Consider the following 24,732-nt stretch of genomic DNA (forward strand, 5'->3'; position numbering starts at 1 on the left):
AACCCTCTTTTTGTCGCAGTCTCCCGAGCCCTGTGGGGCTCCCCCTCCCCCTCCGCAACATGCACCCAAACCCCCGGCGTCGTGTAGGCCTCGCGGAAAACAGAGAGAGGAAAAAGAGCAAGGGGGAGGGCGAGAGAGAGAGAAACAGAGACGGAGAACGGGCGGGCCGGGGGAGGGGGCCCCGCGCCCGCGCCGCCGCGGCCCCCCGCCCCATTTTGAGCCCCCCCGCCCCCCCCGCCCGGCCGAATCTGCGCCCCGGGGTCCCCCTTCCGGCCTCGCCCCCCAGAGACAGAGCCCGCGAGCGGGCGGCGGGCTCGGGAGCGCGCGCCCGGGGCGGGGGGCGGGCTCGGCGCGCGCGGCCTGCGGGGCGCCCCGAGGGGCCCCCGGGCCGGGCCGGGGCCGGCGCCCCCCGCCCCGCCCTTACCCAGCAGCAGCAGGCGGTGCGTGGCCCGGTAGACCTGCTTGTCCTTCTGCAGCTGTTTCTCGATCTTTTTGTTGGCCTCGCGCTGCGCCTTCTCCTCGTTGCGCTGGTCCTCGGTCTTACTGTTTCCGAGGCAGCCCATGGCGGCGGCGGCGGCGGGGCGCGGGGCGCGGCCGGGCTGCTGCGGCGGCGGCGGCGGCGGCGGGGCCGGGCGCGGGCGGCCTCACGCGGGGCCGGGAGGGCAGGGGCAGCGCCGGGCGGGCGGGCCGGGCGCGGGCTCGGCTCCTCGGGGAGGAGCGCGCGGGGCGGACTACGGGGCGCGGGCCGCGGAGCGCGCGGGGAGGGTGGTGGCGGTCGGACCGAGGGGAGCGCGTCGCTCCCCGCCCCTCGAGCCGAGGCCGAGGGGGCTGATGGCCGCCGCCGGGCCGAGGCGGACCAGAGCAGGAGCTGCGGGAGCTGCTGCCGCCGCTGCCGCCGCCGCCGCTCTTATTGCCTCGGCCCGGGCCCGCCGCCGCCCCGACCCAAAGCTTTGCAGCGGGCGGGGGGAGGCGGGGGGAGGAGGAGGAGGCGGCGGCGGCGAGGGGGGTGGAAGGAGGAGGAGGAGGAGGAGGAGGAGGGATGAGGAGCAGCCGCGGCAGCGGCCGCGGCGGCGGGGAGGGCGGGAGCTGGCGGAGGGAGGCGTCCCCCCCCCCACTCCCCGGGTGCCCGGGAAGGGGGGTCCCTCCGCCCGCGCCCGGCCCGGGACGGGCCGGGCCGGGGAGCCGCCCCCCCTGCCCCCCTCCCTGGCTCGGGCCCCCGGGAGGGCCCGGCCACGGGAAAGGGGGGGGGGGGAGAGGGGGCGGCCCCGAGCCAGTGACGACCCCTCGCACGACGCCAACGCTCCACCCCCCGGGCCGCGTAGCCCTTGCGGCCCCCAAGGCCGAGCCCCCCCCCCTCCTCCCGCGGGCGCCGCCGAGGGGCCGGGGTGGGCGGAAGGGGAGGGAGCGCCAGCCCGAGCCCGGACTTCGGAAAATTTTCGAAAAGAGAGAGAGAGACACAGAGAGAACCAGAGAGCAGGGAGTGTGGAAAAAGCGAGGCGAGCACGAACCAAAGGACAGAGCAACCGAAAAGGAAAATGTGTCCAAACACACACACAAATACTGAATAAAAATCCACACGACACAGCGATGGTGGTTTCTGGTGGGGGCGGCGGTGGCGGGGGGCGGGGGGCGGGGGTCTGACTAGATGAGCCGCTCGTCGCGCCCCCGGCGCCGGGCGCCACTGCCCGGGCCGAAGGCGCCGCTGGCCCCCGAGCGCCCGCGGCCTCTGCGCTTGGCGCGGCCGCCCAAGTAGGAGAAGAAGGCGCAGCCCAGGAACACTCGGAAGCAGCAGGTCGCGCCGAACACGAAGCCGCAGCCGCGGCCCTGCTCCGTGCGCTTCTGCAGCAGGAAGTTGAGCACCCACGAGGGGCTGCGCACCGAGAAGACCAGGAAGACCACGAGCGGCAGGTGGGCGCTCAGCGCGCCGGCCTTCAGCGGCCCGGGCCGCCACACGACGCCCCCCACGCGCGGCGCCGTGTAGTAGGCGTCGTCCTCGTCGCCCGAGTCCGTGTCCCACGCGGCCCAGGCCCTACTCGTGCCCCCGCCGCCGGCGCCCTCGCCGACCCCGCCGGCGCCCTCCGCGGCGCCCTCGTCGGCGGCGGCGGCGGCGGCAGCGGCGGCGGCCTCCGGGCCTCGGGCCTCCTCCCGGGCTTCTTCGGGCGCCGTCTTCTTCTTCTTCTTCTTCTGCATCTTCTCCAGCTTCTTCCTCTCCTTCTCCTTCTTCTTCTCCTCTTTTCTTCGCTGCTCCAGCAGCTTCTTCTCCATCTTCCTGCGCTCCTTTTCGGTCAGGAACTTCTCGGGGGGCGCCTCCCGCGCCGCGCTCTTCGGGGTCCTCTCGGAGTCCCCGCTCTTCCGCGGCGCGAGCGGCTCTCTCGGCTCGGCCAGCGCCGCAGCCGCCGCCGCAGCTTCGGCAGCCACCTCGGCCGCAGCCGCCGCCGTCTTCTTCTCGCTCTCCGCCGCTCGGGCTTTGATCTTCATGGCCATCTTCAGCATGGTGGCTCGGCCACCTCGGGGTGCCGGGCTCGCGCCTGGCCCGGGCGCCCTGCTTGCCCCCGGCCTCGGCCTGGCCGGACCCCGTGCGCCCCGTGTCGGGGGGGAGTCGGCTGCGATCCCCGCCGCTGCGCTGCCCCCGGGGCCGCGGAGCGCGGCTGGCCCGGGCTTCGGGCTGCTGGGCTGGCTGCCTAAGAGTTAGCGCCAAAAAGGATGAGCAAACGAAAAAAAGGGGTGAGAACAAACCAAAAAGCACCCAACAACAGCGAGAAACCAAAAAGCACCGAGAAATGTCAAACAACTCAAAAAAGAAAAGTGCAGAGGCGCGATGGCACGAGTTTGCTGTTACCCTCAGGCGCTCCTCGGTTTGGCTCTTGGGCACGCCAATGGAGAGGAGAAAAGAGAAAAGAGAGAATTGGGGGGTGCCCGGCAGGCGCGGGGCAGGGCGGCGGCGCCGGGGCGCCCCTGCCCCGTCCCGGCCCCGGCGGCTCTTGCCCCGCGCCGGGCGACTCGCACTTCCGCGGGAGGCCACGGTGCACCCGGACTTACATGTGAGTGAGATGCACTCACACGCAAGGCAGTGCCTGCCTGCCTGCCTGCCGGCCGGCCGCCCGCCGCCGCCCCGCGCCGGGACAGGGGTTCGCTCCAGCCGGCGCCGCAGCCCCGAGCCGGAGAGCCGGAGAGCCGGCGAGCGAGCGGGCGAGCGAGCAAGCGAGCGGGCGGGCGAGCGCCGCGCCGGGCCAGCCACCTGACGCAGCCCGCTCCGCGGTGCCGACGCGACTGAGTGTCCCCGCCGAAGACCGGCGCTCCTAACCAGCCCGATGACGCCCCAGCCTCTTCAGAGGACGGACCCACAGCGGCGGCCCCTATAAAGCGAAGGGGAAGCCGAAAAATCGGCCCGCCGGGGACGCGCCCAAACGGGCCGCCGCGCACCCAGGGGGTGCGGGCCACCGTGCGGGTGGTGCGGGTGTGGGCGGGGGGCGCGGGGGGCGCGGCGGCGCGGGGCGCGGGGCCGCCCAAGGCGGTGGGCGCCGGACCCCGCCTCCCAGACCTGCCTCCCAATTTTCGGTGAGTGGTGTAGCCCTGGGCGGCGTACAAAGTGTGCGACGGCGGCGCTTACCCCTGTTGCGCGCCTCCTTACCTCCAGTTTCCCGGTTAGCGCGCGCGGGGACCGCCACCCCACCCCTCCCTTCCCCGGCGGCGCGTGCCCGTGGAGCTAGGTGTCGGCAAGACTAATTAATCGCGACGCCTGGAAAGGGTTTCGCTCTTGCGGTGAGAGGCGCTGTGCGAGCGCAAAGCCAGCCCTACCGCCAAGGAGCAGGAGGCGGGCGGCGCGCCGGCGACGAGCGCGCGAGAGCCTGAGCGGCGGTGGCGGGAGGCCGCAGAGTTGGTGCGCGGCGGCGGCGTCCTCCCAGGCCGGAGGGGTGGAGGGCCGAGGGGTGTCCTGGAGGCCCGCGGCCCGGCCCGGGCACTGCGGGGGAGCCCCTGCAACAGACGGAGAAGTAGTTTATTGACCACGAATTTGTTGGAAAACTCTCAAGTGTCCCCACCCCAGGACGTGGTAGGAGCGCACTGGGGTTCAGGGCAGCGACGCTAAAGTTCCTCAGAGCCGTCGCTCACTTTTCCTGGGACCCTGGATGAGTCACTTGCTGCCACACGGGTGTCTGCTTGGGTACAGTTCATTCTTTCATTCATTCATTCATCCATTCAACAGGTGGTCGGGCCATGTGGCCCACCTGGCGCCCAGGTGATAAGGCTAATAAGACTCGGCGACTGCCTTGGGTGCGTGGCCGGCCTACCTGCCAGGAAACCCAGACGGGCAAAGTGGTCATGAAACTGTCTCCCTTACTTTTGGCCTTATCTGACTTTCTCAACAGTCAGGAAAGCGTGGGGTGGCTAGGGAAAAAGGAAGGAAGGAAGCCCACCTGTAAACGGAAACACGCTTACCATACCTAGGGGTACCGGGAGGGGTGGGGGCTGTGGATCCTTCCAGAGGCCTTGAGTACACTGTCTGTAACATTCTAAGTTTTCTTTAAAAGCAGAAGGACACTGTTAACCATTCAGCTGAACTACTGAAATCCCCCTTTGCCGAAAAGTAAGAAGAGGTGGAGAGAAGGAGAGGTTACCTATTATTTCTCTTGGCCCCGTCAGGTAACACCTCTATCCCTGCTCTACAAGCCCCCCCCCCCTTTTTTTTTATGGCTCTGAAAGACAACGGAGGGCAACGCAAAGTCGCTAAAGACCCTGGGCACGAAGAACAGGAAGCAAAAGACGCTCCGGACCCTCAAAACCTGCAGCTGCTAGGCCTCCGACCTTCTCCAACCTCCGAGAACTGCTGAGCCCGCCTTCCCACCGCCCACGCACGCAGACGGAGCCACGTCTCCCATGACACTTCCGGCTGCGGCCTGGCCTCCCTTCCACCCCAAAATGCACCTTCTTCTGAAAAGAGGTCCAAAGACATATGTTGGAGGTTAATGCTTTTCCCCTAAACCCAAGTGGATGAAGATGGTAAAGGGATAGACCCAAATGCACCTAGAGGCCGCTTGGACGGGAAGGCCTCACGGGCAAGGATTCCGCGGCTTTTTGAAGGGGTCACCGCTCACTCACAATCATTCACCGACTAGCCCCGAAACGACTGGTTATCTTCCCCTATTCAATAAAAACTTCTTGATTGAATTCGACGAACTGATCGTCATTTTTGCAAACTGGCAAAGACGGATAAGGAGGAGGAACAGGCCAGAAGTTTCTGTTACGCTCCATTTGTTCAAAAGCATCTTCCTTCCTGCTTCTGATGTGGCAAAACACAAATACACTGTATTTAAGAGGAACAAGCTAAAGGGTAACCAATACAGACGGCCTCCATACTTCTGCCAATAGCTACACATCACTGGGGTGACTCTACTGCTCAGTCTTCTTATTTGGAAATCCTGGAGCTGGGTTACCGTCTCCCCCCTTCTCGATAAACATCACACCTGAACTCTGAAAGGGGTGAAGCTGTCCCGTGTCACACACAGACACATATTCCAGGCAAAGGCACAATGGGGGCTATTGTCCCGGAAACGTATCCAGCAAGGTCAGGGCTTCACTCATTTCGACTTCTAACCCAGCAGGCCACCCTCCAGGGGTTTTTGTTTTGTTTCGGCATAGGCTTCACCTATATGGCGTTGTGGCCGCTGGCGGACACACAAGGCATTTACTTTGTAAATAAATGACAGCAGGTGGAATCAAGGGTTTACAGGTAAGCAAATGGCACCGAGCGCCCTGAAACACAAGCTCGTTGTGGTCTGTCCGGCTTTCTGTTTTCACCCAACACAAACGGAAAGACGAGATTTTACTTAATTGGTGTGGTGAGCTGACACCGGCTATAGTTTTCCGTCTCGCATTTGACCTACCCCTGGCCTTAAAAGTTTTAATTTTTAAAAAGGGCTTTCACATTTGGAGGCCACCATGCATGACCTTTTCATATGAATTAGTAATTTATTCTAATAGGTCGTTGCCATTTTAAGGACCTGGTTTACGCTTTGAAAGTACAAGCCATCATTAGCATAATTCTTGGAACAGCTCAGACTAGAGTTTTGTTTTGTTTTGTTTTGTTTTAATGGAGGGGGCCTCTCGTTTGGCTCAGGGAGAGATGGAGGTCGTGGAAACTTCAGGCTCCAGAGAGGAGCAAAGGGCCAGAATGTCCCGGGCATCAAACGTCCAGGGAGGGCACAGGTCCCTGGCTCAGGTGACCTGCTTCCTTCCAAAGCCAGCAAATTGGGATGACGCACCCTTAACCTAAAACACGAGGTCTCCTAATGATACAACTGGGTGAGACAGACGCTGTCACATGCTACCCAGAGCGACGGCCTAGCGACAGGTCCTTCCAACGCCACATTTGACGGCGAATTCACGTGTCCGAGTTTGAGTTTTGTGGTCTTGTAAGCTTCGTATTTACGGATGGATGTGTTCCTTGGCTCCTTTACATTTTCCTGTCTGAGCAAGAATGCCTTGTCTGCTTTTAGAAGCAACAGACTCACTATAGCTCGGAATCGTGAAAATATTGTTACACTTAATGATGTAATTCAGTTTTTGGACAAGGGTGTTCTTGGCCTTTCGTCAGCTGGGGTCATGGAAAGAGCCCAGAGAAAATATAATAATATTTTAATAGCCTAGGAAACAATAAATAGGTTTCCACTGAAACAGAAACCTCAGCTATAAGATTTTAATAGCATTTAATGCCTCCACACAGTGTTTTTTCGGTCTTTAAGGCACCTTCTGCGCTTTAAGTAGAATGAAATTGTTGCAAATGGATGTGACGTGAAGCCTGTGCCATACAGATGTTGAAAGTGCCGCACAAGACCCAGGGAATCCCTGCTAAAGAGGTTCTATCGCTTATGGCCACAAAGTTCTTAAAATCTAACCTAGCGATGACCCAGGGCATTTTTTCTTGTCATATTCCCTAGTTAGTGACTTCAATCACAGTGTACTTCTCAACTTGCATTCTAGATGACACATGACGTTCAAGTTAGTAAAACTTCATCTCAGAAGATTCGAAGTCAAAGAATTAACTACCTGCCACATGAACTTTCCCTCTTTAGTTTCCGTTGACTAATTCCAAAACGATCTGTTTCAAATGTAAAACACAGCTAATCCAAACGGACTGTGGGGAGCACCCTGGCCAAAGTGTTTGGACCCAATTCCTCTAGCCAGTGCATTAAGACGCCATTCAAGCATCTATGGTAGACCACGGTGCACAACTGTGAAGGCACCTGGGATTTTCTGCACCTTCATGGAACTTTTTGGACTCTTGATGAGTGGGCCCCATTTGTGAGGGGAGCTTTCTGGTCTCCACGGATGCCCAGTCGCCAAGGCTGTTAGTGCCTTCCTCCCAACATCCCCAAGAGTCCCAGAGTGGTTGGGAGTAGACTTTTAACAAAGCCACCACCGACCTTAAAAGGCAGAACCGGTCAAAAGGAGACTATATGCTTTACTCTGTTCCTTTTATTTTTTTAAGTTTATTTATTTATTTTGAGAGAGAGAGAGAGATATCAAGCATGAGCAAGGGAGAGGCAGACAGTGAGCCACGGAGCACCACATGGGACTTGATCCCGCAAACTGCGAGATATGACCTGAGCTCAAATCAGAGGACGCCCCCCCTCCTCTGTTCCTTTTAAAACTTAAATCTAGGGGGCTCCTGGGTGGCTCAGTCGGTTAAGCACCAGACTTCAGCTCAGGTCATGATCTCACTGTTGGTGGGTTTAAGCCCTGCGTCGGGCTCTGTGCTGACAGCCCCGAGCCTGGAGCCTGCTTTGGACTCTCTGTCTCCCTCTTTCTCTGCCCCTCCCCCACTCGTTCTCACTCTCTCTCTCTCAAATAAATAAACATTAAAAAAAATTTTAAACTTATATCTAAATAAAATGATACCCATGGTAGCCTTGACTGAAGATTCTAGAGGGACACGCTTTGGACTTGGGGCACAATGACATCAAACAGAGACCCATGGATCCACTGACTGGAGTTTGTCATTGGGTTAAAAAAAAAAAAAAAAAAAGAGCTGTACAAGTGTTAACTGCTTGAGAGCAGGAAAATTAATTCCCCTAAACTTAAAATATTTTTAACTCCCCGTGGGGGGAAATTTTTTCTTGAGGGCCAAGGTAATGGCAACGCCTGTGGCTTAGAGCTTTTGCGTTGGCCATGAGGATGGAGACTCATCCAGGATGGGGAGTGATGGAAGGAGGGCCGGCTAACTTCTGTTTTCATTTTCGAGGTGCCTTATTTAAGTGACATTTTGATCCAACATCTTACTAAACAAGTATCGACAGGAAGAAACAAAAAGCCAGTTGGCCCAATCGATAGAGTGGCATCCTAATAAGACCTCCTCAGATTTTAAAGATTTTAGGTTTTTGCCATCACGTTCAATTCTTCAAATTTAGCCCCCTATAATTAAGAGTTTAGACAGTCAAACGCTCTGGCTTCACCGGGTAATAAGTTTCCTTTCATTAAATGCTGCTTTGGCTTTACCTACGTACCAATGCAACGACTTCGAGATACAAGTTTTCCATCTCGGGTTTTACTTGATCGACCTACCAACGGAACGTCGGCGACCCCTTTCAAACAGCCTTGCAACTACTGACCAGCCTGTGTTTCAGATGCCCGAGGTTCCGGCCAGGCCTGGGCGCTGGCCTTCCCCGCTGGAACCCCTCCCGAGGCTCACTTCTACCTGCTGTTGGTAAACCCTGAATTAAGCAATTAATGGCACATAATTAGTCACGTGTCTACTTCATCTAGGAATGGGTCTATCTTTTCATCTTCTTGTGTTTGCCCACACACATTGAGACTGAATTAGAAAAAATGTGTAATTATACTTCAGGTCCACCTATCTGCCCGGGTTTTTATTTTGAGGGGGCACAAACAGCCTGGCTCCCAGACGGGGAAGGCGGCCTTCTGCTCTGCACTGAGGCTCCAAGCAAGCCCCAGCTCTCCTCCCGGCCGCCCCCCTCCCCTTCCCCCCAGTCTCCATTCAGCCACCATTTGGTGAGATGCCCAGGCTGCACCACCCCCCCCCCCGACACCCTCCCTCGGGTGCTGGGGTCTGCAGGGGTGCACCGCGCCCCGCCGGCCTGGTGGGAGCCCGCTCAACAGCAGCACAGCCCTATTGGCACGGTGGCTTCCCCAGGTCTTTGCCGACCACTGCAAGTTAGGAGGAGAAAACCGTTTGGCCAAAGCATCGGCCATTTGCCCCCGGTCTGGGGATCAGATGAAAAGGAGAGGTTTCCACGAGCTCCAGACCTCAGATCTACCCGCAGCCGCGTCTCGGGGGTCTCTGCACGCCACCCGGGCTGTGAAAGCTGCTGGGCAGCTTTCTTGAACATTCCTGCCTCTCCGTTGCCTGAGTCCCTACTACCTTCTCAGATTACGGGCCCCTTTTGTGCTAATTACACTGAAAAAATTGAAAGAATGTCGCTGACTTTACAAAGAACACAAAGCAGGATTGCCTTAAAACCTAAATATAGCCGATTTCTTTCAGGAGGCGCACAACTCAGCTTTCACGACTTGTACCGCGTGGATTAATTGCAGATGGCCGGCTCATTTATTAAGACCCAGGTGACAGAAGGGCCCAGCGATCGGGAGGACAAACTGCTTTGGGGGTCCATTTACATAAAATGAGAAGATCGGATTATTGATGAGCCCCCCCCCCCCACTTCCTTAATTGTAAATTATGACTTGCCAACAACGATGGCAGGCTAATGGAAGCAACCGCGGAAAGAAAGGAAGTTGGCCACCTGGAGAAAGCAATACCTGTACTATGCAGGTAAAGACATCAATGAAATGAAAGTCTAACTTCTCCCCCCTCCCCACCCCGGGGGAAGGCGGTGGCTGTGGCACAGCGAGAGGATGCGGGTTGCACTGCCCCTGTTCTCCCCTATGTGGGAAGCGTCTTGTACAAGCCAGCATTGGGAAGGACGAGCTATCCCTGCAAAGCCAAGGGAGCTATGGGTTAGACCGCCCCCCCCCCCCCCCCCCCGCTCTGAAATCCCCTAAGGGTTAATAGGTGAACAGTAGCAGCTTGGAATGATTTATTTTTCTAAGGAACATTAAATACTGAATTGCTCAGGCTGAAATAATGCCACAGCTGTGCCCCGCAGGGCTGGATTTTGGACACCGGCTCGAGTGACAGGTGTACTTAATGAATGCCCAGCTTGGCTGAAGTGGTGCCCCACTCAGATTTTCCCCACCGATTAATTGGTAGGGGACTCTGGAGCCAGCCAGGAAAGTGCCTTTCGCCACAGACACAGAAGACCATGTGTGCTCAGCCATCAACAAAAACGCCAGCCTCAGGGTGGCGGGGGGGTGGCGCACGGAAAATGGAGGCATTGCTCCCTGAACATAAAACAAGAAAATCCGGACCCTGGAAGGTGGGGGAAAGACCAGGTGGGAGCCGAGAGAACTGATCAGGACCAAACCCTTCCAGGTTTTCAAGCAAACGGGTCTGTCCCTATAACCGCCTCTTGGAGGGTTTTAGCAACCGAAGCGAGCCCGGGATTCTAGGAGACGTGTCACCAAAATTGGTATTATTAGAGGAAGTGGCACCAAGCTAGAAACACGGAGCCTAATCTGCAACATACTAATTATACCTATTTTTACCCCAGGGTTGCAGTGACCTAACGCCAAGAAATGAAATCTCTAGAAAACTAGCCCTTCACGTGTACGAGACGCAAACACCTTGGGGGTGGGGGCCGCGGGGCATCGGCTCCACGGAGTCCGTGGGTCTCCTCTGGGGTGAGAAGTCAGCGGTCACCTGCGAAGGCAGTGGATTTTCATGGGAACTTGGCAGCAGTGGAGGAAGCCAAGTAAGGCTCTAGACCAAACCTTGGGCGTTCTGGGCTGATGTCAGCATGCTGGTTAGAGGGCCACTCTGGAATGTCAGTCTGGCCTGGGCACAGTTGACTACTCCCACGGGGTGTCCCGGTCTACAGAGGGAAGGAAGGCGGCCAGACTTTTTGTCGAGCCGACATGGATCCTTCACAAGGCTTTCCTTGGTCCGTCCCCCGTGTGCACTGGGCCCCTGTCTCTTGGCAAGATGGGGCTGATGGTAGGGGACCAGCTCCAGATGCTGCCACTTTGGAGACTGGTTCTAGTAACGCTGCTTCTAAGAAGATGGTGGAAGGTGTCGAGCGGCTGAAAGCAGCGTCAGGCTTTTTTGCTTCCTACCCTTCACAGGTAATCTCTGCCTCGTGAGCACCAGGATTCCCTTCATAATTGGCTCCCCAGAGCTGGATCCCACAGAGCAGAGCCGTGAAAGAACCTTTCCAAGGAAGCTGATATAAAACTTAGTTGGGACCCAAAGACCTCTAATCCGCAAGTTAAATGGACACTTCGTTTACTCACAGCCACTAAAAGCATCCCCAAGTCTAGGAAAACCTAACTGACCCCCAATTCCTACTATGATGTTATTAACCCAGTGCCTCAGGGGGGCGCCCCAGAGCAGGGTAACTGAAAATCATTCTCAGCCTTAAAAGAGAGTCTCTTAGATGGTTTGCTATTAATTAGGTCAGCAAGCACTCTAAACACATCATTTCAATGAGCTGGCTGAATGCAAAATGTGGGAAAACCAAATTGTTGACTGACGTGATCCCCAAGGACACTTAATGTTGGAATCTTAGATACAAAATACCTGTGTATTCCCTTTACCTTACACGTTCTTAAATGTGTTAAATAAACGTGTTTTCCTCAACCTGGCGTAACGTCACCACGTTATCTGCGAGATTTACTGACGGTACAGAATGCAGAGAGGGGACTCGGTAAAAAGAAAGAGGAAAAAGGACCAAAGGAGGGAAGCCTGCCGCAAAAAATCTCGTCTCTAAAATGGATGCCAAAGGCAGGAGATTTGGGGAGAGAAAACACGCGTCGCTTCTAAAACATGTAAAGCCAAACAGCACGTCTTGCAAATGAAAAAATTTTTAAAAGCTATAGCGGCACGCAAACCCCAGGGAAACAAACGAGAAAAATCACTCTCATTTATCGTAATTGAACCCTTGCTTAACCTTCCTTCCAATACCTGGTAATTCTGTGAAATCACCCAGCTGTCACTCTCTTCCTTTCAGAAACGTGACATTGATTTGTCCGGCAAACACCCATTATTAGAATTCTGAGGTCTGCCTAATGGGGCTACTAATAAATCTAAGTCATCAATTTTTGACCTTTTTCTCCTGAAATTCGCGGTATGTGGTAAACTGCTGAAAACACATTTTCAAGGTTCTGTAACTCTGACATAAAAATAAAGGATCAAGGCTGGGTGGTTCTGGGGGGTTGAGCACATCTGGGCTCTGTCCTGCGTGCACCCCGGAGGGAAAGGAAGAGAGACGGGTTAGAGACAGTATCTGGGGGTAATAGCAATGCTCCGCTCTGGGCTGAGCTGTCTGCAAATAGAAATGAAATCCACAAGGCTGCAGCACACAAGGGAGGTGTGACAAGGCAGCCGGTACCCTTCCCCTGCCTCTCCTCATCCCCTTCCTCCTCCACCTGCCTGGCTGTTTACCGCATTGAAAGATCCGGGGGAAAAAAACCAACAACAACGTAGCCTGGAGAGTCTAAATTTGCTATCCACAGGAGAAAGAAAGAAAAGGAGAGAAGATTGATGATCTTGTTCTGGTTTGGGGGACCGTGAGATAAAAGGGGGGGGGGGTGTCAGCTTTTTTGAGAAACTGAATCATGGACATTTTTTTCTTTTTCCATAAAAGCTACATTTCTCATCCTTATTATTATTATTTTTTTTCCTGGTGGGACTGAGCTGGTTGTAACCTAAGGCAAAACAGGGGCAGGCGTGACTTCAGCTTCCTCTAAATTCTAAGATGGCTGCAGGCACCAGACAAATCTTGACCTCGATGGTGATGTTGCCGAGAGCCAAGTCATAAAGATGTCTCTTGCACCAGCCTGCCTCCCCGAGCCGGGCTGTAAGGACCGGCTTGCCACTTGGCACCCCCAGCGTCCCTCTGCAGACTTCAGATGGCCACGGCAGAGAAAGCAGGACCCTCCAACACCTTGTTCATGCCCTGTCTTCCTCGTCCCTCAGAGCGCAGCCTCGCTTCTACGGTCTCTTCCCTCTGGTTCCAAAAAATAAGTTGATCTACGGCATTTGGGCTGTGTTGGGGTGAAGTCAGGGTAGGTGGTTGGATGAGCTGTTCCCCTGAAATATTCAGGCAAACTGGCTGTCTGTAGACGAAACAACCAGATGCCTTTTCACAATTCCATTTTTGACCAAATCCTTTGGACGCTTCAGTGTGAAGAAGGCAAAAACTCAAAAGTCAAAAAGGTCACCAGAAGAGACATTTGGGGGCAATAAGAAGTCATAGGATGGTGGAAGGCGTTCCATTTTCCTAGCAATGAAAATCCGAGTTTTCAGATTGTGGCGAGTGACTCAGAATTTGCCAGAACAAAGCCATAGCAGAAAGAATGGATGTTTTTAAGGCTTACATTGTTCCTGTTTATTTGGTGTTGCTGTGGCCAGAAAGTGGCTCGAGCCCTCCTTTTTAGCACTGTATAAAATGTAAATGGTCTAACTTAAGAAGCCATCTAATCCCAACCAATATTAATTCTGATGTGAAAAACAAGACCAATTCTCCAGATAGGAATACGACCACCATGGCTTGACGTTAACCGATCACTTCACTGTGCTTCTCAAAAGAATGGGATGTTTTCCTTTTCTGAAGGGCCCATTTCTTTCAAAGAGGGGATGAAATCCTCACTCTGTCCCTCTTCTGACGTTGGAAAGGCACAGTCTCCTACGGTGGGCTAGCCTGGACCGCCCCCCCCACCCCCCCGCCAGCTTCTGTATCTTCTCTGTTTTCTTTTTCTCCTCCAAGCCATAAAATAAAATATCAAACTACCCCAAGGTTTGTAAGTCAAGATGCTGTCCTGGAATGTTTCTCCTTGCAGACGAAACTGCCGGCTCCTAATATTATTTTCCAAGCAAAAAAGGGAGGGGAATGGGTTTCAGCATATTTTTCTAACGTTCTTTCTCCCCTCAACTGGCCCATTGAAATCAGCAGGATCATGGCGCCTCCACGATCCATCTCTGCAGCGGGCAGAAGCGCCGCGTGTCTAGCTAGAGCAAGGATTTGCATCTCGGCTTGGGGAGACTGCGCTTGTTCTAGGGGAAGGAGGCATCTCAGCCTAGCCTGCAGTGCCGCCTCACCATTTCCAGACCGCTGGCCCCTCCTCTAAGATTCTGCACATGTTGCATTTCGCTTGTTAATCCTCTTGTTAAGTGCAAGAAATAAAGTGGGGTTACTTGTAAATGTCCATAATTCATCCACCACAAAGCCCTAAGTCCGCGCTGTTTCATTATCTGCTGCCCGTTAATAATCGTCAACATCGGAAGTGTCTCCAGCAGCATGCCAGTTTTTAGTGAGGGGGATAAGGAGCCCAGAAAAATCGCAAATTGTTTGGGGGACGTGACCGCAGAGGGTGCCTCCTGGGAGGGAGATAATGCCCATCGGTGTTTAATTCAAGGCCGAGGGGCGCTTTCGGCAGCGACATCACTTTGAGCAGAGACACTGTGTAATTCAGTTACACAAAAGCAGCCTAGATGAGCAGGTTCAAATCATCTCTCCTGTTCTGTGTGATTCTGTGCTGGAGGCTCAGGAAGCTGTCTGCTCTGTATGTTGCAGGGCATGAAAGAGCCCTAAAAGGGAGGAGGGAGGTGAAAGGTGGCAGGAAATCATGCACCTTCCGGGTCTGTTTTCTCTTTCCTCTGCTCCCTTCATCCCTGGGGACCCCGCAGCTAACCTGGATGTGTTTTGCTCTTCTCTAGCCTACGTCCTCATTCACAGGAGCCGAGGCCGTATGCAGCTGAGAGAGGCTCCTTTTCACTTTTGTTTCTCTCTAAACGCTGCCAGACTGGAGTCCCAGGGCCACCTTCAGGGGGTGCAGCAACCCACTTGGGGGGGAGGGGCTCCCTGTGGGCTCAATGCCTAAGGTCAGGGCGGGGATTACAGACAAGCCCAGGAGGGTGGGAGGGGGGGAAACGGGGCTCCTTCCCTGATTCTTGCCTGAGCCAAATGAAGGCCAACACCTGCTTTGCTAACTCTCTCCTCACTCCAAAACACGGCCTCTCTGCCCATCAGAGAGCATCGGTCCCCGGCCCTCCCTGCGGCGCCAAGGCCCTTGCTCGTCCATCCGAGTCACGCACCTGACTTTAAAGAAAAACATTATTTTCAGCAATGGGGTGTGTGACCGCTCAAAATCCCTCCCCGGCTTTCAAAGCCGGTGGAGAAGACAGGCTCCTCGGGGTGAAAGTCACAGCTCACCCGCATGGAAGGGAAGGCAGAGGCCACCCCCCAGCAGCTTGCTGAGCTCTGTCCTGTGGGCCCTTCCTATTCACACTTCACAGCAAGGCGTGACCGGGGGGCTGGGGAGGGGCCCGGGGGCCAAGGGCAGGGGGGCGCTCCCCCTCCCGGAGCATCCATCACTGGGTGACAGGCTCTGCAGCCGGCACCTCTTCCAGAGGCCCCTTCCCTTCCCCCCGCCCCCAGCCTACTCTGTAAAAACCAAAAACCATCTTGTTCTTTCATCATAATTAAAGTGCTGTCAGGGAAAATGGCATGGCTGATTTTTGCCGCAGTTGAAATGACCCCCTCATTTCTCTTCTCTCATTTGCTAAAGTGGTCCTTTCTCCGCCAGAAATCAGACCCTTCGGGGATGGAAATTTTAGCTGGAAGCACAGAGTTCGAAGCAGAATCCTAACCTTGGGGGGGGGGGGGGGAGAGAATCGATGTTTGGAGCGGCCTCTCTCTGCGGCAAGGTGCTGGCGAAGCCATCTTAACGGGCAGGACTGGCGGCCGCGGCTACCTCTGGGCTCCCATCCACGAGGGCTCCCTAATTACCAGTCATTGTCAGGGTGCACAATCCAGCCGAATTTGGAGGCTGATTCTCCCCGTTGACTTATCTAAGGGGCAGGAGGAAGCTGTTTGGGAGGAAGGTAATAGGTTCTGGATCTGGGAAGATAAAATCCAAATGCCTTTCACGCTCACACAGAAAGCGTGACTGCGTATTTAATACCGTCCTCGGCCTGCGTGTTTGTGTTTGAAATAAAGCTGTAACTTACACGCATAATTAAATGCCCTCCTCCTCCTAGCCGAGCGCCACTGAGCCGCTGGGTGACACTCCTTGCCTGTCACGGACACTGCAGTGTTCAGGGCTCTTGCTAAAGTCCTGGCAATGGCGTCTCATGTCATTTTGTGAGAACGTCACTCTGATCCCGTCGGCCCTCACAGAACTTTCCGAAAAGAGCATTTCAGGTAGGGCACGCGTCGGCGTGTGAGAAAACAAAAGAGGGCAAAGAAGGAAACAATGAGGAAGACCAGAAAAAAGGAAAAAGAAGCCAGAAGAGAGAACCCACGGCCCTGAGTAGCTTTGAGCTCTGCCGTTGGAACCCATGACATATGTTCAAATACGTGTTACGTGAGGAAATCATAATATTCATCCTAGCCTTCAACTACTTTCATTTTAAGGAAACTCGGATGTCAGGAGCTTTCAAAATGAGCTTAATTTCCTTTTCCTAAAGATCACACATCTTGGAAGGGCCCCTTTTGAGTTACACTGGGGAGCTTAACTGGCAGGCTTCCGGGTTTCTATGAGGGTATGCTAATATCCGGCAAGTCAAAATGGCAATCCAGGCCTCCCTCCGTTGAATCATTAGTTGTTAATGCATCTCTGAGTAACTGGAAGCTAAGGTGTGAAATCAACCCAAGTGTCACTAAGCACCAGTTTTTCCCGAGGCTGTAACGCAGGACAGTTGGGGGGGCTGTTGATGTCGCATCTCGGCAACAAGGTTGGTTCGGCAGCCAGCCGGGTTATTGTCCTGGCCTGGCCTCCTGCCTCTTTGCTCCTCTTCCCCGCCACCCCCGACATTTTTTCTCCCCCTTCTTTTTTTAAAGAAAGGCAAACAACCATATAGCACTCGAGCCTTTTATTTCCTGACTGTTCTGTGTGTCATAGCCGTGGACGCTAGAGGAAAAAACACGGGCTTGTTCTTATCGATCTGAGCTGAAATGAGTCAGGCACCTGAAGGCTTCGATCTGGACCTGACTGCCACTCAGATGCCCCCCGCCCCGCGTGCACCCTCCCCCCCAGCTGCCAAGCGGAAACCAGTAAGGTCGCGTGGTTGTACCTGGCGAGCTGGGGTGGGGGGGGGGGGGGAGGGACCCCCAAGTCCTAGAGGGTCACAAGGGAAAAAGCCAATTCAGTGAATCCACTGCATTGGGGGTGCTGGGCTGGGGGGAATGGGGGTACAACCGGGACAAGGAGTGAGAGGGAAGCCCACTGTCCAAGATCCCCCTCCCCTAGCCTTTCCCAATGCCTCCAGTTAGAATTCTACTTTTCGGGGCTCCATCATTAAAAATGTGGCTCTCTGGGGGCGCCTGGGTGGCTCAGTCGGTTAATCGTCCGTCCGACTTCAGCTCGGTTAAGTGTCTGACTTCAGCTCAGGTCACGATCTCACGGTTCGTGAGTTCGAGCCCTGTGTCGGGCTCCGTGCTGACAGCTGGGAGCCTGCAGCCTGCTTCGGATTCTGTGTCTCCCTCTCTCTCTGCCCCTCCCCCACTCATGCTCTGTCTCTCTCTCTCTCTCTTTCTCAAAAATAAATAAACATTAAAAAAAAATGTGGCTCTCTGCTTTTTGGGCCTCAGAGAGCTCTTTATTAAAATGCAAATTTCCCTTAAGGGTAGCCCTGTAAGCCTTTGCCAGCTAATGGGATTAACTGAACCGAACACAGCCACCTGCAGGGAGGTAAGGGGGCTTGGGGTCAAATCTCCGCGTCTCAAATTTGTCTTTGTCACAGGCTCATCTTAGGGCGCCCAGAACGCAGAACACAGGCACCCATCCCTGCTTCAGGTCTCTCTGAAAGGGGACTCTGAAACCAGGGCCCAAGTCCCAGCTGTAGGATCAGGGGCTCACTGAAAGTCTCTGGGCCTTGGCGTCCTCCTCTCTTTGAATCAATTCCCTGAGGACAGACGCCGCTTTGCAAGTATCCCGACAGCTCGGTCGGGATTAGCAGAGTAGCATCAGGCTGGCAGTGGGAAAGCAATTGCACAGAACTAATTCATTTATGGAGGCGGCCACTTGTAATAAAGGACGCTTTCAAAGGAACTTGGGCGACTGATTTTTCTGATCTGGCAAACAAGCTTCGGTTTATGTCCTGAAAACAAGTTTTTGGTCGCGTTGATGGCTCAGTGAGCCCCTCGGGTGCAAACAAGGTCGGGCGGGGCAGGGGTGGGGTAGGGGGGCTGAAACTTAATTCTGTAAACCTGAAATGCACGCATGGAACAAATCCAATCTGTCATCCGGGAGCTCCTTCAGTCCGGTGGTCTTCACTAAAGCGTTTCCCTGGCCTTAGATCTAAAGTAAAGCATCTCTATCTGCAGATACCCACATATTAAAAACAAAACAAAACATTTTTTTTTTCTTTATAGAAAGATCACGTATGTGGTGAGCATTACAGGAAGCCTATGGGTAAGACACTATTCCAAGGGTAATGAATAGATAAAGGTATTTGTTAAAAGAGAGCTGGAAATTAATTCTGGAATTCAAGGTGTGTTTTCCTTCCACAATGACTGGGAATTAATTATACTACTTGACTATAGAGTATTTCCATCTGCATCAGAGAACAGAGAGAAGAGGCGCAAAGTCAGGGTCCAAGATGGAGGCCTGGAGCTAACATAGCAGCCTAGAAGCTAAAATGAAAGCACTCCACTGTCCATCAGGACCTGTGGCAGCACACTCTGAGCACTTTTCCCAGCCCGCTCTCAGAGAGGAATCTCAAAGAGGACTCTAAGGTTGGGTGAAAGACTTTGGGCCCATCCCCTAAGAGAGTTTTCAGTCCTAGAAGATTCTGGAAGGCACAGCTTGGTTCCAGACAGAGCAGAAAAGAGAGAGAGGCTGACTAGGGGCATTTCCCTGCACCAGCCCCAGCCAGGCCTCTGCAGCCCTTGAGAAAGCAAGCCTGTCCCCCCAGCACGCCAGCCGCCCCCTGGTTACACCTGGGGAGGAAGGCCTTGTTTCAGAACCAGGGAGGATGCCCCATCACCCATGGGGCCCGCACTGGGACCCACTATAGAAGGCTCCATCCCTGCCAGGGTACGACGTTTCAGCCTCAGCCTGAAATCCCAATGGTGGTGCCTGTCCAACATGGAGACTCTGTTGTTTGTTTTGACCCAAGCAGACCTTGCAGGTTCCTTGCGTTTTAGTTAGCGGGGAGCAATCATTTACGTGAGCCCTGATTAGGTTTGCTCAACCAGCTTGGAGAAGGTTTCTGAAGTCAGTTTTTTGAGTCTTTCCATCTGATCTTAACTGTTCTATCCGTGCACCATTTAATTCGTCAGGAGAGACTTCTTGGGTTTGTTCTGCTTCTAAGACCATCAAAGGAGCCGCAGTCTTATACCTTTGTCTTCCCCATGGGGAAGGGCACACCTTAGGCACTCAATACATGTGTATTGAACAACTGAATGAATGAATGAACGAATGAATGAAAATGCCCAAATTAAGGCAAACTCACCGACCCGGCAAGGAGTTCATCCTTCTGAGAGGCTTGGCAGACACACCCTCGGCTACTGCAAGCTAAGAGATGCTACTAGAAAGGCAAAAAGGAAACAAAGCTGTTTCAACATTCAAGTTAACCCTCAAATTAGGAGATAACTTATCAGCGAGGGAAAATGGGTACATCTGCCCCACGAACCAGGCAACATTCCATGTTCTTTGCCAAGTTGGACACAATCTGCCTATGAGGTAAACCTCAGATCTGCCAATAGTCGAGAATTTGAAAAATTAATTTGTGACAACTGTTTTCATTTGGAACCACGATCTTCTTCAACTAGGCATACCAGTTTGTGCTCAATTCCCATTAAACATTTCCCAGCCACCCTTCTCTTTTTCTGAAGAACAACCACGACCCCCTTCTCCCCCCAACAATTCCTAAATGTCATAGAAGGCCCATTTTATAAACATATTCGAGGCGAGTCCCTTTTCTTGGCCATTAGAACAGCAATCGTCCCCCGCCCCCCCCCCCACTGGCCCCTAATCGACCATTTGCTAAGTCTCAAAGCAATACAAATTTAGGTCAAATCAATTAGTAACACATTTGTAACTCTTGGCACTTGGGAAGAGTGTGAACTTTTCCTGATGGAGAGAAGCTAACCCTTGAGAGCAGACTCCAGCAAGGTCAACCCAGCAAATGCCTTCTGCCTCCGTGGGCTGTGCTTTTAAAAAAAAAAAAAAGGCAAAAACTTAGGACACTGGGGTCCCGCCACAACAGATTAGGACAAGACTTTGATTTTTTTTTTTTCACTTGAGTTAATGAATAAAGCCCAGGATAGAGAGGCAGCTGACAGAATATTTTCCCCACTAACTCCAGGAAGCTGAAGTTCTGTTGCTCCTCGGTACGGCCAGAGAGATGAGCACCTGGGTGTGGTGGTCACTCTTGACCGCCCCAGACAGAGCCATCAATCTTGTGAGCCTCCTGTAGCACACAGCCCTGCTCCCCCCTTCCTCCCCCCATTCTTCCTTACTGAATAGAATGTCTCCCCTCTCTAATGAACATACCCAGGAGAATAAAACTTGTTTTTCCAAAGGGGGGGGGGGCGGCGGGAAGAAAGGAAGGAAGGGAGGAAGGAAGGAAAAAAAAAAAAAGAAAACAATGCCTATACTCGGTCTGGCTGAAGCCAAATTCTCGAGGACAGCAACCTGTAAACTTCTAAGGATTTCCTCAACATCCGAGACGTATACGTAACGTACAGGGCGTTTGCTTTTAACTTATGATTTGCTTTGTTTCGCTTTGACTAATTATCGAATCAAAGAACTCGTGAAGACTGGATTTTTTTGGAAGGACAAAAAGGTCCACCGCGCGCCAGATTTCTTAAAGCAAAAAACCAAGCCACTGGGTGGGGTAGGCATGTGAAAAACGGCTTGGAAAATCAGGTTGTGTTAGAAGGGGCTTGTTACTAATTAAAAAAAAAAAAGCCAAAAATTGGACAATCACCATAGGATGGGGAAAGGAAACCGGGGAGGCGGAAAGGGCCTACTGTGTGCAATGGAGGTGAGGGTCAGAGTCGCTGTCCCTGGCCCGCTCACGCAGGTGTGCGCGCGCACACACACACACACACACACACACACACACAGCCCCTGTTTCTCTCAGTGAGCTCCTGGCACCAATGTGGGACCCTGGGGGTGCAGAGGGACGGGGAGTGATGGTGCCTCCCCACTCCTGCCCCGGGTCAGGCCCTCAGCTCTGCTGGCCACTCCCGGGGGTTGGCCGCCTTCCATCCACTCTGCCTGCTGGCACAGCCTGCACTTGGAATCAGATCTTCCCTTCTCCGCCCTTCTCGACTAGAAGTTCCCAGAGGGCAGGGACCCCGTCTGTCTGAGGCTTAGAGCTAAATTTAGGAGAGGTGCCTTTTCTTTTTCTCGCTTTTTAAAAAAATGTCATTTAGTCTCTGTATTTGACCCTTAACTTCCTTCTGCCTCTTCTTTTTTTCTCTCGCTCTTTCAACAGTAAAGATCAGGCTAAGGGGAGTTGGGTTTTTAACTGGTGAGTAGTTCACAAGCATTCTGGGATTTTACAAGTTCAGAGGAGTAAACACAAAGGAAGGGAGTTCAGATTCCTTTTCCCCTTTTCCCACCCCAGAGAAAGGACTAGAAGGACTAGGCGAGCAGAAGATGTGGAAGGCGCAATGGAGAACGTGGGGAAACATCTGAGGAAATCAGTGTGTGTGTGTGTGTGTGTGTGTGTGTGTGTGTGTTGGGGGGGTGAACAGACACAGAATGGTTTGTATACTGTGCTTAATACTCTCTCTAGAAATATCCATACATTTGGCTGAAGAACAGGAGATAAAGATAAAGTAAAATCATGGCAGGATAAGGGCGGGGTAGGGGGATTTCCTGGAACATTATAATGTCATTTTTACAGTAAAAACAACCCTCTGGAAGAGAAAGGGAAAGGGGCCAGGGAAAGTATGGGGTGCAGATTCCCAGTCCTGTGGGCAACCCAAGTGGGCAGCGTGGTCACATGGGGAGGCTCTGAGCTCTAGAGGGCGAGGTCCCCTATAAGGAAAAGGGGTATCTGTGTGTGTATGTAGTGGGGGGGGGGCTGCACACACTGGCAAAGAAACCCACCAAATGAACAGACCAGAGCCCCCTGTTCCCCTCAAAGCACAGAACGGCGGGATCGGCGTTAACACTGATCCCCCCAGGGACCCAGGACAGAATGAGACCCCAACCTAAGATATCCCTGAAAGGTGGGGCTGTTTTGCGTCTGGGCTTCCTACATTCCATCTAGAGAATTCTAAGTGATCCCACTTCCTGCCAGCGGGCTTAGCCATTCTGAGCTCTTTGCTGACCTCTGGTGGGAGAGGAGCTCTCACGGCCCAGAAAAGGTGTTTCCCAACAGGGGCAGCCCACCTGTCCTGTTCCCCAGGACCCCCACCATCCGGAGTAACACCCCCAGGGGTGACCGTGGTCACTAGCCCTGGCCAAGGTTCCGGGCTAGAAGTTGGGAGGTGTGGGGAGCGAACTGAGCAAACAAGGCTTTAAAGAAGGTCCCAGAAGATTATGGGCTTAAGGCAGGAATGTTAGAACCAAGTTTGTTAACTTAGAAGAATTTTAATAGCAGGGTGGGGGAAGCTTATGCCTGAAATTAATACATTTTGTTCAGTTCCTTTGACTTTTCAACGATAAAAGAGTGAGGGAAAGTATCCAGGCACGTGTGCAGAGGATAAGTTTCGTTGGAAAGGAACGAATTCCCATTACAAGACTTCGTAAGCCCTCGCGTGAGAAGCTCACATGGCCCTTCTCAAACGGATGACCTCATGATTTTATAGCTGCTGCGGGCAGGGAGGGAAGCGGGGGGGGGGACGGAAAGAACTGGCCAAAGGGTGCCTGTTCTTTTTGGAACCAGGAAACCTGGCCCCAGATGCTGTCAGGGCCAGCTTCCCCTCCATGGAATCTTGGCCGGAAGAAGGCAGACAGGGCCTGCCCCACATCCTGAAGTAGAAGATGGGGTCCCATCCCGAGGCAGGAAAGCCTCAGTCAATAAGAATGCCCTCGGTGCCTTGTGGGTTTGTGGCACTGAGAAGTAGAGAGGGGCTGAAATGAAAAAATTAAAACTGGCCCTGAAATCTCAGAGGCTCTGAAAACCCCGGTGACTCCCCGGCGACTGAAAGAACAGTGGGAATTCACCCTCAGCCAGCACCTATTCTCGTAAGAGAGACAATATTGAATCTTCCTATACTGTCTCAAACGCTAACTCCTCCAGGAAGGATCCCTGGGTTTCCCTGCTAGAAAAGGGACTCTGCCCACCTCCGAATCTCTTCTCTAGCCCTCGACCGGGGTGGGAAAGACACGCCACTCACCGCTGCTTCCTGCAAAGATTCTCCTAGCAATGGGTACCCAGACGTTGCTAATTATTTACCGAAGGACAACGGATTGGCCTAAACTTTCCTGTACCATCTGCCATTTTGGAAAGGACACTTGGCGGGGGGGGGGGGGGGGGGGGGGCAGCATACCTGTTCTAGTGAAACTTTTTATACCAGAGAAATAAAGTTTCGCCGTGAGGAGGACACACGTCTAATTGTTCAGATGAGGAAAACTGGGACCCAGAAGATAAAGCCATTTGCTCAAGGTCTCAGAGCCCGTGCCTAGAAGAACCAGGGCACATGCGGGGGCTGGGAATGTGGAGGTCACGGTGACAGTGGTTTTTTCCGGCCCTTGGCGCAGGTCTCCGGAGCCGCTAGTTGAAAGTGACAGGAATTTGTCCTCAGATACCAAGCGTCCAGCTGAAAAAGTCTTGACGACTATCCCTAGGCCCTGAGAAAGAGGATTAGGGAAGGGGTCACCGAGGCCCGCCTGGGGCAGAGCACACGGGGAGTTTTGAAAAGCCAGGCTCCCAACAGTAAAAGCCGAGTGCCATCTGCCGGCCAGCTCTGAACAGTTTTGCTCCATTTTACTGTTTATTGTACTTCCCAGCCCCAAATACTGGGGGCTCTCACCTCTTTCCCTCGAGGCCAGCTCTCTGCTGCTCAGAAACGCCCCTAAAACAAGAATCTCATGTTTTAAGAAATCGCAAAAGAGAGGAGAAGTAAAAGGAAAGCAAGAAAGCAGTCAGAGAATCTCCCCAGAAGGCTGATTTCTGCTCCCATTTCTGAGCTGGGCAGATCTCGGGGGGGTGGGAAACAGGATTAGCCCCGATGGTCTTTTCTTGACCCCTTCCTCCTCCAGGATGAAAGGTCAGCTCCCAGTTTTGAGCCTGCCCTCATCTGCGAAGTCAGACCCCATCTCTGGGGAGTCAAGGTTTCAGGGCCAGAAAGCAAAAGAAAAGAGAGCCCTCCGCCCCCTGTCAGCTCAACTCTCAGGTGAAGACGTCTGCAAGGGTTCTGATGTCCTCTACCCAGAATCCTTTTCCCCAGCCCTGCCCACCTGCCCACCTCGTTACACATAAAACGAACCCAGAGATACCGCCTGGTTTTCTCTTGGACCACCCGTCAAACTTAAGTCCCTCCCTTGACCATGGCAGGACCCCAGGACTACTAGGCAGAATCATCACAAAACGAAGCCTTGTCAACACTTTTCAGAATCAGACTTTGGCCCTTTCTGGATGTCACTTGGCAAATTCATGGAATCCTGGAATAGAGCGCTAGAAACAACCAAGGTCCCAGGAATGAGAATCCCCTAACGCCTCAGCCAGTGCTCTCTTTCCACTCTCCTAGGGCCCTC

General features: G+C 53.9%; 1 protein-coding gene across 12 annotated transcripts in view; it reads right to left on the bottom strand.

The window, feature by feature from the left end:
* The window catches only part of GNAS (GNAS complex locus), a 54,743-nt gene that overhangs the window by 18,182 nt on the left and 11,829 nt on the right, over window positions 1-24,732 (bottom strand). For 4 of the 12 annotated variants that reach the window (XM_047851938.1, XM_047851937.1, XM_047851936.1 and 1 more), the window contains exon 1: window positions 425-628. The exons of 4 other annotated variants lie outside the window; for them this stretch is intronic. In XM_047851938.1, coding sequence (XP_047707894.1) covers window positions 425-563 — 139 coding nt within the window. In that variant the 5' untranslated portion in view covers window positions 564-628. Of the gene's footprint in view, window positions 1-424; window positions 629-3,039; window positions 3,180-24,732 lie in introns of those variants that run through there. 4 more of the 12 variants (XM_047851939.1, XM_047851940.1, XM_047851941.1 and 1 more) reach the window with 4 other exon arrangements.

The sequence above is a fragment of the Prionailurus viverrinus genome, chromosome A3, assembly GCF_022837055.1.
Source record: "Prionailurus viverrinus isolate Anna chromosome A3, UM_Priviv_1.0, whole genome shotgun sequence".
Classification (NCBI taxonomy): Eukaryota; Metazoa; Chordata; class Mammalia; order Carnivora; family Felidae; genus Prionailurus; species Prionailurus viverrinus.